General features: G+C 39.1%; 2 protein-coding genes across 2 annotated transcripts; one reads left to right on the forward strand and one right to left on the reverse strand.

The window, feature by feature from the left end:
• Positions 1 to 1,704: 1,704 nt before the first annotated feature.
• Positions 1,705 to 8,175, reverse strand: ca7 (carbonic anhydrase VII). The gene is made up of 7 exons (XM_069657883.1): positions 8,139 to 8,175; positions 7,326 to 7,523; positions 4,937 to 5,055; positions 4,509 to 4,604; positions 3,764 to 3,826; positions 3,507 to 3,662; positions 1,705 to 1,824 (listed from the first exon to the last, which is right to left on the reverse strand). Exons 1-7 carry the CDS (start codon positions 8,173 to 8,175, stop codon positions 1,705 to 1,707), a joined length of 789 nt encoding a protein of 262 aa, XP_069513984.1.
• Positions 8,176 to 9,333: 1,158 nt separating this feature from the next.
• On the forward strand, positions 9,334 to 15,828 carry nae1 (nedd8 activating enzyme E1 subunit 1). Its single transcript, XM_069657877.1, has 20 exons — positions 9,334 to 9,411; positions 9,867 to 9,970; positions 10,063 to 10,123; positions 10,217 to 10,247; positions 10,461 to 10,532; positions 10,834 to 10,913; positions 11,121 to 11,230; positions 11,501 to 11,610; positions 11,705 to 11,767; positions 12,175 to 12,238; positions 12,329 to 12,420; positions 12,526 to 12,585; positions 12,692 to 12,825; positions 12,952 to 13,027; positions 13,529 to 13,568; positions 14,163 to 14,249; positions 14,383 to 14,475; positions 14,930 to 15,044; positions 15,129 to 15,178; positions 15,273 to 15,828. Exons 1-20 carry the CDS (start codon positions 9,362 to 9,364, stop codon positions 15,380 to 15,382), a joined length of 1,602 nt encoding a protein of 533 aa, XP_069513978.1. The 5' UTR covers positions 9,334 to 9,361; the 3' UTR covers positions 15,383 to 15,828.
• Positions 15,829 to 17,038: the final 1,210 nt, after the last annotated feature.

Genomic DNA, 17,038 nt, shown 5'->3' on the forward strand with positions numbered 1-17,038 from the left:
TTTATTTGTATACCTTGCGTCTCTTGACGAACAGGTCAGCGTCTAGTTTAATGGGATCCTGCTCTGATCGCCACTGACAGAAAGGCTTAAGGTGCATTATAACAACTTATTTTATTGATGAGGAAATCTTACTTCATTCAATTCATTCAGAAAGCCAAGTTATCAAACCGTAAAGGTGTAAAGACCTCTCTCCACATTAATCTAGATTACAGCCACACTGATAAGCTTTAATTACTATATCAGCACATTGATAGTGTCAGCTGTAAAGACTTTAAGGGCCAAATAAAACCCGCCCAATGAAAACAGTTGGTAAATTATTGACTGATCACAGTCCCATGTTCTTTCTCTCTGTCCTTCAGACCTCCAGGCTTCAACCTGGTTATTAATTACTTCCAAGCCAGTGTTACTGCTTCTCATCAGTGAGAGTGAGATTGAACATTTGCTTGAATGACTCCTCTGTAAAAAGCACATTGAAGATATCAGGTCTGGTTTAAAAAGAGCCAAGGCCCATAAATAACAAGATCACACATTTTCAATGAAAGACTCAGAACATAAAGTTATTTTGAATTTTATTTCATTCTGCAAACATGTCTTTGAATGCATTACAAAAATATTCAAACCACCCATAAATTACATTTTTAATGTTCTTTAACTTCACCAGCATAAAACAATCATAAGTGAGGTTCCCCTCTTCGTTTGTGCTAGTTGTTGTTGTTGAGGAACTTTAACGCCATCATCCCTGTGAACTAGTAAAATCCAAGTCCAGAAAAAGGACCAGCATTACACCAAGTTGCCATAGATGAGCTGCTAATAACAGTATGCATTAGCTCCTGCATAGTAGAAACATTGGACCAGGAAATGTGACACAGGATGTAGTTTAATCTCAGAGACCAGACCATATAAATAAAGATTTAAAGATAGAATGAAATATTGAATGCTTTCGGGCTGCATGAGTTCAGTAAATCCCAAATAGTCTTGAAAAGGAGGTTTTTTAAATCTAAAAAGCATCCTAAAAATCAAAAATCTCCCTGCTGGGGTTGAATATCTCAAGTCTATTGAGGTTTAAAAAGGACCTGAGACTTTCATGCCCTCCGCCAAGGCCAGCAAAGCAGTTTAAGCAAAGGCAGCACTAATCCAATCCCACCTCCAGTTGGCATTGTTGGACTGGGAGGGATCAATGGCCACAAGCACTGGGAATCCACCAGCAATAGACCGGATCAAGTGGGGATCAGCCGGGATCAGTAAGGAGGCCATGAATCTGCAGAGAGCTGCGATACCAGCCTGCAATGTGTACAGACTAACCAGTTACATATACTAGCTCCTTACTAGAGCTTGTTGATAGTTGTTGTTGTTGTTGCACCTTGTTGCCTTGACAACACTTGAACAGCTTTGTCTAACTGGTAAATCATTATTAACACACAGCCTGTAATAGTAATGGCAGTAATACACTTGCTACATATAAATACAGTATCCCTTTTAATTGTTCCCTAAATCATTCAAACTGATTCCTCCCTCCGTCAGCGAAGCTTCTGACTGACGGAGAGAAACATGCATCTCTGAGTGCTGGCAGTGTATAATGTTACAATCAGATTTCCTCAGGACAAGCTACTGCGAGGTAAGAAAAGTACACTCAATTTAATGCATTCGCTGCTGTCTAAAAGAGCTCTTGTTGTTCTCCATGACTTCAGATCTCTTGAGGTCACATTAATTGGAGGAGCGGACTTTCCTGCCTTTGAGAGGCTGGGGAGGCCTGAAGTTGTTTTCCATGCGTATCCTCTGATCCTCTTCCTCTCCACTGAACAGAAGCATTCGAAACTTGCCAAGCTGCAAACGGAGGAGAGGGAAAGACAGAATATTACATCAGTATTTATGTAAATTGATTGATTTAATTTGAATTGTTTTTGTTTAAGTGGATCAGGGCAACAATTTGCTCCACTCAGGACACTTAAAAAAGGATATAACTATTGATTTTCTGTGTAATTGGCTACAAATCCCATGAAAATACCAGCCTCATCATCATCATCTTTACCCTACGCTCATTAATTCCTAATTAGACTGTAATTTTTTAGTAAACAGTGCATTTGTTGTAGACTATTTAGAGCAGCAGCATGTGCTTTGATGACTATTTATAGCAGCAGGACAGTGTATGTAGGAATCACTATGTTCTTTGTTATAAAGAATCACGTCTTCAGTGCATCTGTGTGAGTCACTGATGTGTATCAATAGTTTTTAGACCACAAAGGAGCTTGATAGAAAAGAAGAAGCCGTTTTAGGATTTCACCACACATTTTTCGCAATTTTTTGTGTGCGCAAAAAGTATATCAAAAGTTACATTACCAAATCTTACACATTCAACCATCCTTTTGGCCTGACCCTTTTAGCTCCATTGCTGCGATTATGAGGCGAAATGAAAAACAAAATAATACCCTGTTATATAAGGACTTTCCCTGCTGGGGCTCCATGCAAGCATTTCTCAATTAAAGCCCTGAACCCGTCCAGCCATCCATCCGTCAGGATAATCAGCTGGATGGGATCAAAGGCTTGAGGCCTGGAGTCATAGGTTGAGGGGCCACTTGCCTAGCTGACACTTCCCCCCCCAGCTATGCCAAAAACGTGGGGTTTACAGACAGATCGTTCGTGACTGAAACAGAGCTGCCGCCGTCATTATAACTCTTCATTCCTTCATGTATAGTACCGGAGTTAAAAATGGAGAACTCGACTAGAAAAGATCAACAAAGTGTAAGAGTATAATCCAGAGGCTGGCAGCAGTCGCCACAGGGCCAGCTCGCTGGGGGACCACAGAGGCATGTGCTGCACACGTCCAGTGACTCAGCTTAACTTGTCAACAACCTGGAGTTATCAGACCTACATTTTCTGATAAAACTCTGGGCTGGATAAAAACAAGTCAACCCTATACACGGCATCCCCATGAATGATGCGCGCCTTTGCTATGGCCTCTAAATATAGCATTAGGCCACACGGTATATTTCTGGATACGCTACAGCACAGAGGTAAACCCCAGCTCCAGCCACCCCGACAGCTACTCAAACTTGGCATACTGATCCAGTGATGCTGAACTTGAGTTTGACAACAAAGCAACAGTGGATCCTTGGAGCCCAGCGGAGAATAGCCTGAGATTACGCAAGCCAGGAAGCATGGATGTCACGACTCACTGATCAACTGCAGCATCGATGCCTCACGGGCACACGACTTACAGATAGAACATGCAAATGCTGTCTGGGACTGTCTAACTTGAGTCAGAAAAATTATTTCAGTTGGTCTTCTTGATCTTTAAAAACTGCGAAAATCAGGATCATATTATTATAAATGTCTTTTTTTCTGTTACTTGTAGTCAAATAAAATTAGATCTTGTGTTAGAGGGGTTATTCTTGTAGCAAAGATGGTTGGTTTGTGGTGTTTTGCTGTGCTAAATAACCTAACAGTTTTGAACATGTCACACAGATATGATTTATTGTGGTGGAGAAAGATATGTTTGCAGCACACACCTGCTTTTCAGACACTGTGATTGGCTCCTTCAGGACGATCCAGGTGACGCTCTCGTAAAGGGGGGGCGTGGTCAGGGATCCCAGGTAGGTCCAGTAGTGGAGGCTGCTGGGTAGGAGGCACTTGGGGTTGAAGCCTTTGAAGTCTGTGACACTCGCCTGTAATGAAAACACAAAGACAACAGTTTTTATACCACAGCAATAGTACTGAAAGCAGGCCACATTACACCTGATAAGTTTCAGCAGCAATCAGTGCTCACCTTGTACTTCACCATGTAGAGAGCGTCTGTTATCGTGTGGAGCCATCTGTGGTCGTCCCCCATCTTATGTAACAGACAAGATGGTTTTGCACTTGATTTATGACTAGGACATTTTTTTTAAACACACACGCACATTTAGTTTTTACTCACTATTATAACAGAGTAAAGAATTCCGTTTTTAACTTCCCACAATCACAGCTTTGTGACTAATAGCTTTGCTCTCTAGTTTCTCTAACAGCTTCTATGACCTTGTGAAATGACTGCCCACATCCTTGTATTTTCATCAAGTCATATTTTCTAGTAAAACAAGATTCACTCCCAGTGGCAGGCTTTGCAGAAAGAGCTGTTTTTACACAATAAGTAAATCAGTGGTGCAAAACATTTAGTGAAGACAAGAATAAGTGAGTGCAGAATCCATCAGGCATGGGGCCACACGAGGGTGCCAGCTTCCACCTCTGACTATATACTGAATTAATTTAATGAATCTACTTATTGTCTTTGACATACTCCTGATGCTGCTGTTATGAATGTATGTATGGTCTGGGTGGACTGTAAAAACTAAGTTGCCATTTCTGGATAAATAATGTTGTCTGAATCTCATGTTGCTGGACTACTACGACACATCATTCTGACATTGCCGCTGTTTAAGTTACCAAGACTTCCTGCACACCTGAAGACAACATTACACTACTTGAAAGTGAAGGGAAAGGGTGCATAGGGACAGAAAATGGGATTTCACTCTTACTTCTAAAAAGATGCCGAGGACAGCGAGGCCGTCAGGAGCCGTTGCTGCCTCCCCAAACGACCTGTACTTGACGGCATTCCAGTGTACTAAATGAAGCTTGGAGCCAGATGTAGGAGGACAGAAAGACGGAGAGAAAGATACAAAATTTAAGTAAAAACTGGCTTTAAAAGTTTGATAAATTAACTCATGCAAGACTTGCCTGCTACATTATAGTCGTGCCTGTTTACTGATGAGATAACCCTGTTTCAGTACTTTACATACGAGTGTGTCTACATTTAGATATCAGCCATGTAATTCAAATGTTTCTAAATAATTTTCCTAAATTTAAAAAGGGAAATACATTTTTAACACACTCTGGAAAATTTAGCAACATTTTTGCATTAAAGTTTGGCAACTATACACTGACACACTGCAGTATCCACACTGACCTCAGATGCATAACTATTTCCTGCGACAGTGTGCTCAGAGCCGTGGCAGCCCTTTCCACCCCAGTGGAAGTGAAACTGTTTCAGTCTGTAGGGGTTGTCAAGAGGGCCTCCCTGGATCACTGTCAAAGAGGAGAGGAGATGTAAAAGGAAAAAAATGATTTGGCATTCACACACCAACACCCACACTCTCTGTGGGTGTTAGACTAGCTGCTTCCAAAGAAAACCCTGCACAGAGCATCCACCACAGCATGAGTCAACCTGGTAACACCCTGCAGATTACATTTCTCCACTCAAAGCTGAGACATGAGCTCTCAGAGTCAGACAGCCTACTTTACCAACAAATCTATCATTAGAGCTCTGTGGCACAAGCTTTAGCTTGGCACACAAATAACTGCTTCTTTGCTAAATAAAGAGACAGTAAAGCTACTTTTAGGTTGGTTTAACGTTCCATTTAAATCCATCGGCCAACAAAGCGACTTAAACGTTTGTAATAAATACTGAACATTCAGCCCATGATCAGGATAGCACAGGCTATCCAGCTGGCCTGGCTGGGAATGAACACCAGTCTGGTTTGATTGTAATTCATTGTGATGCTGCTGACATCCTTCTGACACTCCAGTAAAGGTCAGATCAGAGAGGCGCGAGTGGCAAAAAGAGGAAAACACGTATCATGTCCATCTTAAGGCAGATGTAGGGCAACCACAAGAACAATGTGATGCAAAAAAATACATAACTACAAAAATGTGACATACATGAGGAATTCTTTCTAGATGATTTAACCTCAATGCAGTGATTAGTACAAAGCCACTTAAAACTGCTGACTAGTGTAGTTAAAGGGGATTATAATGTTGTAAGACCTGACCTTTGTAATGCTGTCATTCAAGCCAAAAAATACGACTGATATAAACTCTGGCAATGTTTGTTTTTATAACATTCAGAGCCAAATCTTTTATGTGCCAGAGGTGAAGTCCCTGCCCTTCAGGTGGACAACCACGAGGCAGCATTTCAGCAAAAATATGTACAGTACTTCTGAATTGTGCATTGATATGTTTGGCGACAGATGTACCCCTAAAAGAATGTATAAAAAGTTAAGCATCATTTAAATGATATGAAACAGCTCTGTGATTTACATCTCTCGTCCTGTACACAAAATACATAACCAACCCCAGGAGGTGAAAATCACTACAAGTCTGGCCTTGTTGGGGGCTGCAGGTATATATGCAAAAAAGAGAGTACAGTTAGAGCTAGCCTGCAGGCCTGGCTCTACAAGGTTTCGGTGAGTGTTAAATTTATGTCACTTTCGGGTGTGCTGTCTTTCATACAATGCATTTTCCTCACGTGATACTTTAATAAATTTTTTAACAAACTGTGATTTTAAATTGACAGACGGCATTTTTGTAATTCATGAAACGAATCAAATAGGATCAAAAAAGATGATTTGTCACTCACTATTGACTACCGTACATTTTTTCTGGATGGGGCCCCACGTAGGTCTAAAAAAAAAAAAAGGGGGGGGAGGGACTCACTTCTCTTATGTAATATAATACATTGTTCTCACTTTGGATTACTTGAATTGTATGCATCAGTCTTAATATAATCCGATCTATTCCATCCTCCTACACCTTTCAAGAACAACAGTGACACAGGACGCTGCCACGTGTGAAGATATGCATGTGCACTGCCATACCGAGCCACACATGGCAAACTGACAACAGCAGGTTTAGGGGATTTGTGCACCTCGGTTGAACTACAGAGAAATGCTGAGGAAGTGCATTAGCATAGTCGTAAAGATCTCCTCTCTCATTAATTACCTTCAGTGATATTTGCTTGGTATCTATGTGGAAACCGTCTGAGCAAACAGACAAACATTTCTAAGCTTATCATTGATGGTAATGATGGGGTGGTTACACCAGATCCACCCAGTGATAAAAGCAAATATCGTGATAATAATAATTAAAAACACCTTAGGTTGTTATATTTCTTGTCCAGCAGACGAATACTCATTTAGTTAACTGCTGGCTGCACTTCCCAGCGGTTTTGTAACCTTTGATTATGGTCAGTTATGCAGATGGTTTGCACTTTCTAAAAATCAAGGTAATAGCACCTTTCAAGTGCGCGTTTACTGAAAATAAACTTTTAGACCGAAATGCACTGCATGCGGCTGATGAAGAAATATCGGAGCTAAAATTATCTCTGAACTGAAAACAAAACGTCAATAATCCTTAAATACAGTCCTAGGTCATGTTTATTTTCTTTCCACCTCATCTACACATAAGTGTGACCTCTGTGCATTTCTAAAACCAGAACATGTTTGAATGAGTGGTTGGTTTTGTTTGTAGGTTTTTTGCTTGTATTACTTTACTCATAAATAAGGCTATGGGTTTCTTACCTGAGCGGTCATCAGTGTCATCAAACTCCACAACAACAGAGTGTCCATTGTTGGATATGTTAAGGGAGGTACAATGATCGTAGTTTAGGACGATCTGGCCCAGGTTGGAGTCATGTGAAGCCTGAAGAGGTTCAATGTCAATGGGAGACTGACGGCTGCCCTCGGCCACAGGGAAGTTTTTGTGCCAAATGGATGGACCTGAGAACATCACACAGACAGAACATTAAAGGCTTTAATGCACCCACTAATGAACTTATGCCTTCAGCTCTCATTAATGAAGTTATGGTACCATGCATCTCATTAAAAAAAATGAAACTCATCCCAAGAGAAAACATATATTCCTTATGAAGCATTTAAATGTAACGGCTAATTAGGTTAAAACTACTGTAAATCTCTAACTGATCAATGTATTCTGTTTCCCTGAGGAACAATTCATAGGTAGGACTATCAGCATGAAATGAAGAATCAAATGTGAATCAGTGAATATCACTTATTATGTTTTAACCACATCACAGCAAAGTAATTTCTATCTGCAATCACACTGATGTAATGCAATGTTCTTCACTCAAGTGTCCATGGTAAATCGAGTGTAAAGTCAGCCTAAGGTGAAAGCAGTCATCCCTTTAAGCGTGCGGCTAATCTCGCATTAACAGCGTCACTCCTCCACGTTACTCCCCCGGGATCAAACACGCAAAGCCCACATAAAAACGAATAATTAATTCTATTGCAGGACAGAGGGTTAATTGTCTCCACTCTGGCAAAGCGGTAGGCTATACAGTCTGCCTGAGAAGCTCGGATGCTGTAAAATCTTACCGTCTTCTTTTCCATATCCCCAGTGTTTCCCTGTCATTGTCCCTGTTAATGGATTCAAGTCTAATCAAGTTGTCGGTGTTTGGCTCCAGCACTCCGGTGCGCACGTGGAGGACCGACACGGACATCAGCCGGTGAAGCTATTGATGAAGTTTATGTAGCGGCTAAAGGGGAAGGGCAATCCTCCGCTTCTTGACACGCCCCCTCAATCCCACACGCGCACGCACACACACACAGTCCACCTGTCTGAGGTTTTAAAGCTTATCTTGTATAGGCAACCCAATGCTTTTTTGATGATGCGTTTCATGAAGAGCATTCTCTGGTAATTACAAAAAAAATCATGCTGACCATTGCTGACAATAGATTCAAAAAATATTTATTGTCTTGCTTATTTTTTTTTTCTTCTATTATTAAAATAAAATACATATGTAATTTTCCATGGTGCACAAACTGCTTTCATTGCCTACTACATTTCATGAAGTTTGAAAAAGTAGACTCTTAATTCTACATTGCGTTTGGGCTATTTTATGTGTTTTATCATAAAGTCTATACTATAGATGATACAATATTAATTTGTTTAACAGTTTTCTTTAAAAGATACAGGTTTGGATTTTTTTCTCTTTTTTTCTTTTGGTCTTTGTTGCTTTGTTCTTAGCCTCTAAATTACCATATCAATGATATGCACTGTTTTGGTTCTACCATGTCTTTCAGTCTGGTTTTAAGATTATGTAATAATTATGAAATATAATTCTTAGTGGCACAGCCCTACGATGTTGCCCATGTGTTGTGCTAATTGTGGAATATTTATGATTGTATTTATTACATAACACATGGGTACATTCTTAATATTAATCTAAAAATGCGTATCATAATTGCTGCTTTGGTGATGTACACAAAGAACACACCATCTATCCTGAGTGTGATTCCCCCTCATTGTTGTGGCCCCTGCCTCTCAAGGAGTTTGTACTGGTAGCTGCTTCTAACACATGTTTGACTGTGTATGTTCGTTACTCAGGGGAAAGCGTCTCTTAATGTGCTTAATTTTATGACAAATTAAAAACACCTTTTAACAACAATGCCCTTTTTTATGTTTCTGCAAATTGGAATCAAAGTGAGAATCTGTGTCGAAAGTGCGTAATTGAATTTTCACGGGGGAACATTTGTGTCGAATCTGCCGATGCGGAGGTTAAAATGCATCTTTAGACGTCACTCATTGAAAAGCTACCATGGCAGCCACCAAAGCTTCCAAAGAACAAAAATACGACAGGCAACTAAGGTAAATAAAAAATATGTTGTAGTTTTCACACAGCACTTGTATTGCTTTAGCTTGTTGTTCTGCATATTTTATCTGAGAGGTCACAGCAGAAACCTTGAAGAGGCAGGAGTGCTAAGGTTAGCTAGCGTTAGCTTAGCATATTCTATATTATCAAAACAGCATCGGGTTAGCATTAGCTATGAGGTAAATGGGACGGGTTTATCTGTTTTTATGTTTGATGTCTGCTTGCCTTTCAACTTTACAAGCTTGTGTAATGACAGCCTTCCCTCGATATATGTTTTATTGCATCATTTGGTGGTTAAACTAGTATTACAATACAAGGCAGTTAGTGTTATTGTAGCTGTCGTACAGCTAGCTAACCAAGTCATTACTGCACAGTGTGTTTTCACAGCGATTCAGAATGAATCGTATCACTAGATGGCAACCGAAGTCCATGTTATGTTGTGTGATTTCAGACTGTGGGGTGACCATGGCCAAGAAGCACTGGAGAATGCACATGTCTGTCTGATCAACGCCACAGCAACTGGAACGGAGATACTGAAGAACCTAGTGCTCCCAGGTAAACAGCTGTGGTTGATTGTTGTTGGTGATGATGCTGCAGGCTGTAATAATAGCATCATTTCCTGATTACTTAATCATCGTCTTTTTTAGGTATTGGAGCATTCACCATAGTTGATGGACACACAGTTTCTGGGGAAGATGTTGGAAACAAGTAAGACAACATTTTTGTTGTTGATATAACCTTAACATTATGTGTTAGAGTTATTTGTGTGTTCATGATTGACCTTTTGACCCTCTCTTGCAGCTTTTTCCTTAGCAACAACAGCATTGGAAAGGTATGGTTTGCTGAAAAAAACGAATCCATGTTCTGCATTTCTTATTAAAACCACACACACAGTCACACACACAATATCCTTTTTAAACATTCTTTTCCCTGCATCTGCATTCCTCTTCCCTGGGCATTCACGGTCGATTTAATTATTCAAAGTAGCTAAAAGGTTTTAGTGTGAACATTTGCTTCGGCCTTGACCTTAGGTTTTATGTTGCAGAACAGAGCACAGGCAGCCACTGAGCTGCTACAAGAACTTAACAGTGACGTCTCCGGGAACTTTGTTGAAGAGGTTGGTGTTGTTGAAGTTTTCAATATGGTTCAACATGTTGAAAGAGAATGTTTCAGTAGCAGCTGAAAATCTTTTATATTATTATCACAAGAACATTTTTACATCCCACTTAAATACCTTAAAACATGTAATGAATGATATACGCATATACATAGTACACATATAGCACAAGAAACAAAGTGTTATGTTTAAGAGGTAGGCCTAATATAACTAGAACTTGGTGTTTGATATGTAGCAATGCAAATTCATGATCTGCATCATTTTTTTGATTTTCTGTTTGTATTTTCTGTTTCTCCTGCAGAGTCCAGACAAGCTTCTGGACAACGATCCAGAGTTTTTCCACAGGTTTACCATAGTCATCGGTGTCCAGTTGCCAGAAAGGTGAGAGATAAAGTGAATTTTACTCTCACATTTTTGTACACAAAATATATAGGCACCTAGAGTGTACTGGACCTGAATTTTCATCATCATTTTAAGTGAATATCTAAATTTGGGCAGTGGAGTTTTCTAGCAGTTTTGTTATTATCTTCATTTTTGTTTCATTGTTTTATTTTCTGTCCATTTAACTTGTTCTGTTAAATCCAACAGCACATGTTTGAGGCTAGGCTCAGTTCTGTGGAGTGCCTCTGTACCTTTCCTAGTCTGTAAAACCTACGGCCTGATCGGCTACATGAGGCTAGTGGTGCAGGAGCATACAGGTAAGTTCCCAAACATGTAACTTTGACTCCACTTGATTATGATAATGCTAAAACCCATTAAAAACATTCGATTTTACTTTTTTAATACATAAGGTATATAAATAAATAAGCCTCAGACATTGAATGTATAAAAGATTATTTACATATCATACATATTACATAAAATGGAACTTTTTGTTACATAGTCCTTTCACTGTGGCTCATAGTTTCTAAGTATAATTTTAATTTTAATTAATAAATATAATGACATTTGACTGCCTCCCTCTTCAGTGATTGAATCTCATCCAGACAACGCCTTAGAGGACCTGAGGTTAGACAAGCCCTTTTCTGAATTAAAGAACCACATTCAGACCTACAACCTCGACAGCATGGACAAGAAGGTGTGTACTTTGGCTTCAGCACATCTCTCATGTTGAAACGATGCCTGTTTTACTCAACTAACTGTTCTCCTTTCCATTCTCTATTTATCTATAGGACCACAGTCACACTCCGTGGATTATCGTTGTTGCTAAATACCTTGAGAAGTGGCTCAGTGAGGTACGGTACATTTTCTGTGGCTCCCCAGATGTCTGTCAAATTCTCCATCAGTGCTATTTATTCTTGAGAGTTTTTTTTAAATGGTAAATGGACTGTACTTATATAGCGCTTTTCTAGTCTTTGTGACCACTCAAAGCTGCTTTTACGCTACATATCACATTCACCCATTCACACACACATTCATACACTGATGGCAGAGGCTGCTACGTAAAGTGCCCAACTGTCAATCAGTTATCACATTCATACAGCAATTTGGGGTTCAGTGTCTTGCCCAAGGACACTTATATGTAGCCTGAGGGAGCTGGGGATCGAACCTCAGGCTACCGATTGAAAGACAACCGACTCTACCACTAAGCCACAGCAGTTTTGCTGTACCAGAAAATCTTACTCTAATTTTGTCATCATAGCACAACTGTCAGCCACCGAAAAACTACAAAGAAAAAGAGGCCTTCAGACAGCTCATTCGGGAAGGTATCTTTGGACCTCTTGCCTATATGTTTAGTGTCTTTGCCGTATAACTCAAACTTAGCTGTGATTGACCCTTATTTTGTGTTCCTTCAGGGATCCTGAAGAAAGATAACGGTGTCCCAGAGGATGAAGAAAACTTTGAGGAAGCTATTAAGAATGTCAATACTGCTTTAAATCCAACCAAGGTGCATGATCATAAAAACCTTTTGTCTAAAACAACAATAAATTAGTTTTTTTAGTGTCACAGTTAACATGTAAGTCATCTCTTGTCACGTCTCCTTTTCCTGCAGGTTCCAAGTGCTGTTGATGACCTCTTCAATAGTGAGCAGTGTAACAACATAGCATCACAGGTTCAGACTTTTTTCCTAAGACCATCCATGTATCATCATTTTAATGTATTTTAGATGATTGCTTTTATAAACAGTTTGATTTATTCTGTTGTTGTGTGTGTACCAGACCCTGCCCTTCTGGGTGATGCTGCGAGCCGTCAAAGACTTTGTTCTCAATGAAGGCCACGGAAGTCTTCCTGTACGAGGATCAATCCCAGATATGATCGCAGACTCTCAGAAATTCATCAACCTTCAAAATGTGTAAGTTAACTTGAAGAGGGAGATCTTATCCGAACAGTAGATATTGTTTTTTATCTCTCTTTTTAACATTGTCATATCTAATAAAGTTGGTTTGTGGGTGTTGTTCATTTGTATGCTTTATTTTAGTTACAGGGAAAAGGCCATGCAGGATGCAGCAGCTGTTTCTAAGCATGTAGAATGTCTACTGCAGTCTGTTGGGAAGGTATGTTGGCAAGCTTTGTACTCAGTGATAAAGACTCTTGAGATTTAAGGCTTAAATACATCTATTAATGTCATTTCTTGTGTGCTCTCATTGAACGTCTAATAGGTCAGATGGCTGTGATAAGGAAGCACTAGATTTAATGTAACACACACAAAACTCTAAACCAATGTGACAATGTTGCTGCTGTTGCAATAACTGAAGGTTAACAATTTGCTGCTTCTTTAGATTTTTTTGTTCTCTCAATGTTTTTTACACAGAAAGAAATGCAGCTTAAAAAAGGAAAACAAAGTTAACATGGTCAAACATAAATATAGATCATATAAAGTATGTATATACACAATACAACAAGCAATATTTATACACAACTCACTGTGTCTGTATATTACAACCTCAAATTTAAATAGCAAACTATAAACATACTAATACATTTAAGTTAATAGATATTACTTTGCATTAGACTAAAAAAGTATTTACATTGAAATAACTTGTACTTTCCTCCAGCCGCCAGAGAGCATCTCTGAAAAGGACATCAAGCTGTTCTGTAAGTAACCCATTCTTTATCATCGTCCTTAATCGCACGTTAACATGTTTACTTGTTGTTATATTTAAATGCTTTAAAATCTGTTTTCAACCTGATTAATGCAATGTGTCTACATAGCTCATACTGTGCATAGTTTGTGTTTAAAGGCAGTCATTTTAGATGCTGCAGGTGCAGAGTTAATGTTTTATTATGTCACACTTTTATAAGTGTGTGTGCAAGTTATAAAAATCTGAAAATGTGTCAACTTCTAAAAACGCAGCCCTGAATTACACAGATTATATATTGATTTCTTTTTATGCTAATCAAAAACATAAATGTGTGTGTATAAAGATCAACGAGGATGTTTTTACATGACATGGATGGGTATAATGTGCAAACATGTGACTAATTTAGCAGCGCTTGAAAGCACTGTGTCTAACATGTCTCGCCATCATGCTCCAGTTCTGCTTTCTCTGACTTCATTTGTCTGAGAATAGCTGCTGTTAGGATTTGTCATGCTTTCACTGTACAGTGTGTTCCTTCTGGACTCAATTCAGTCTGTACACAAAGTGACTATTGCTAAGTTAATTCCAAACTGTTTGTGTTGGTGTTTAGGTAAGAATTCATTCTTTCTGAGGGTGGTGCGCTGCAGATCTCTGGCTGAAGAATATAGTGCAGATTCAGTAAATAAAGATGAAATCAGTAAGTTTGTTTTATTTCTTATTTCATGTTTTAGTTGTATGTATTGTCATTTTTGTTTTTTTAGCAAACTCTTTTAATATTTTCTCTACTTACTTACTTTATATTCAGATATTAATGATATGTGTGTCCTCAGCCTCCTGCATGGACAATCCAGATAGCGAGATGGTCTTCTACCTCATGCTTCGTGCTGTCGATCGCTTCTACCAGCAGCACTCTCGATACCCAGGTACAAGCCAATGTTTTCTTCTTGTAAAGACTTGAACAAGAAAGAAAGTTCCTTGTACCTGAGATGAAACCAAACCCCCACAATCAAATGTGTGCTTGTTTAGTTGGTTATTTGGCTGTTGTCAGACGATACCAACATGTGCCATCTGTAGCGAAATAGCATCACTATTATCACGTGCATATTACCTACTTTGATTTTAAAGTACATGTGCAAACTGCAACCATGTATTTCACTCTTTATTTGTCTTGAATGATATTGTTTGTCTTATGTACCCTTGTCAAATTGCCATCACCCCAAGAGCTTTGGGGAGACCTTGCAATGATACAATGTTACAAGAGAACTACTTGTCACATTGAATTTTACTCTGCATAATCATGTAGATCATTCCTCAAAAAAAAAAGATTCAATGAAACTATTTTTTTTTTCTGTCTTTAACCACATTATCTCTGACCAGGAGTTTATAACTACCAGGTTGAGGAAGACATCAGCAAACTGAAGCTCTGTGTGAACAGCCTGCTGCAGGAGTACAGCCTCAACGTCAACATCAAAGACGATTACATCCATGAGTTGTAAGTCCTGCCCACTGCTACATTTGATTATTAAAAGACTGCGCCAAATGGTTATTAATTTTCCACCCTTTCCGTAACCTGCAGCTGTCGATATGGAGCAGCAGAGCCTCACACAGTTGCTGCATTTTTGGGAGGTAATGTTTCAGCACTCTGCATAAATTAATAGAGCTCCTTATACACAGCATGTCCCATCCACACTGTGCTGATGAATCCATCTTTCTTCTTTAGGATCTGCTGCTCAAGAGGCCATCAAGATCATCAGCCACCAGTTTGTGCCCTTCAGCAACACTTTCATTTACAATGCCATGTCACAGACGTCCGCCACCTTACAGCTGTGAATGCAGATCCTGAGTTCGCTTGCAGAAACATCAAGAGAAAATACAGCAAGATCAAGAAGAAGTATTTACCAACTTGCTTTGAAAAATCTCTCAAAAGTCCTTTGCACTTAAACATTACAAAAGTCAAGACTCTTTAAGCGGCAGAAATCTGGATGACATCAACAGACCGTTTCCTAACCTCCTTTTTTCTGGCTGACATCATTTAACACATCTGTAAATGAAACTAGTCAAAACCTTCATGTTGTATTTTCATCTGGGAAACCGCTCCTTTATGGATGATATCTTACAGTGTAGCAGCACTTTGTGTATCTTAGTCACAACTCTTATTGTATTGTGTTTGGAACGAGGTGGAAGATTTGGGGTTTAAATGAAAAAAACAAACAACTTATTACATGTAGTGTTGAATTTTTCATTTATTGCTATAAAACATTCAATGTATAACTTGACCTTTTTTCTTTTCATTTCAAATAGAGCTGCAAAGATTCATCAATTAGTCGTCAACTATGAAGTTAATCGCCAACTGTTTTGATCCTAGATTTATCCGGTTATTCGCCGATTCAAGCCCCTTTAATGTGAATTTTTTTCTGGTTTTTTCTGGTTTGTCTCCTCTGCGGCGCTAAACAAAACATCTTTGGGTTGTAGACAAAACAAGACCTTGGGAGGCTTCATCTTTGGCTTTGGGAAACACAAATCGATCATCATTTTCTGCCTTTTTAGAGACAAAACAACTAATATATACACTCAACGGCCACCTGAACAAGCTATTGTAATCCAACACACCAGCTCAGCCATGAGATTTGCTTATATGTTGCCTGTGATGTACAGGCTTTTTTCTAAGCTGTCATAGAGGTGTTAATTCAATGATATTTCAGCGTCATTATCTTAATTGGTGGTGGGGCTGCACTGAGCTGCATTATATTCAGAGGTGTTTCTTATACTCTGGCCTCCTCATGTATGTTAATAGGGAGGACAAAAAATAAGGGAGACACATCTCAGTATAATTTAGCTCAGTACAACAGCACCTTTAATTCTGGCTTCAGTAATAAACAGAATTGATTTACACACTTCAGACTCTTAAAGCAAAAGTCAACAAAAACTAAGCTTCATAAAAGCAGAATCCATGGCAGTTCTGTTGTATTGACCTGCATTAGATTGTACAGGTGTACCTAATGAAGTGGCTGTTGAGTGTATATATGTACATATCAAGGACATAATGGTTAGTTGCAGCTCTAATGTCAAAGGTGAGGTTGACACAGTACACATGTTCTGCAGTGTGCAACAAATGATTTATCACTACCTCATCTGCCATCTTTTGGCATGGTTTGTCCTTTAACATTCTGGTAGATTCTTAGAGTTGAGTGACTGTGACTTGCTGAGGAGTTTAAAAGTTGACATGAGCATTGCACAGTTATTTAGCTTGAATAAATATTAGACAACAATCATGTGAGCTTTTAAAAAGGCCCGAAATGTGACTTCCCCTCTGGCAGGATTCACATCCCGCCCAGGTTAAGATGAGTGTTATTAATGACATACACGGACACCAGAGGGCGCTCTTTCCTATTTTAGTATTCAGAGGTCAAAGTACCAACTTTATATCACATACCTGTCTTTTTACCAATTGCTGTAAGCTGTCCAGTGGATACAGACTGTTTGTGA

The sequence above is a fragment of the Semicossyphus pulcher genome, unplaced genomic scaffold (genome assembly GCF_022749685.1).
Source record: "Semicossyphus pulcher isolate SPU_LCO1_2020_fin unplaced genomic scaffold, fSemPul1.0.p SCAF_1, whole genome shotgun sequence".
In the NCBI taxonomy this organism is placed as follows: domain Eukaryota; kingdom Metazoa; phylum Chordata; class Actinopteri; order Labriformes; family Labridae; genus Semicossyphus; species Semicossyphus pulcher.

Bases quoted from the DNA above. Each gene is read 5' to 3' on its own strand.
- ca7 (XM_069657883.1), bottom strand. From the start codon at position 8,175: ATGACAGGGAAACACTGGGGATATGGAAAAGAAGACG. The intron at 7,524-8,138 runs GTAAGATTTTAC...TGATGTTCTCAG, and splicing joins GGGATATGGAAAAGAAGACG to GTCCATCCATTTGGCACAAA. The intron at 1,825-3,506 runs GTGTGTGCTGCA...CTCCGTTTGCAG, and splicing joins TCACAGTGTCTGAAAAGCAG to CTTGGCAAGTTTCGAATGCT.
- nae1 (XM_069657877.1), top strand. From the start codon at position 9,362: ATGGCAGCCACCAAAGCTTCCAAAGAACAAAAATACGACAGGCAACTA. The intron at 11,611-11,704 runs GTGTGTACTTTG...ATTTATCTATAG, and splicing joins TCGACAGCATGGACAAGAAG to GACCACAGTCACACTCCGTG. The intron at 11,768-12,174 runs GTACGGTACATT...TTGTCATCATAG, and splicing joins TTGAGAAGTGGCTCAGTGAG to CACAACTGTCAGCCACCGAA.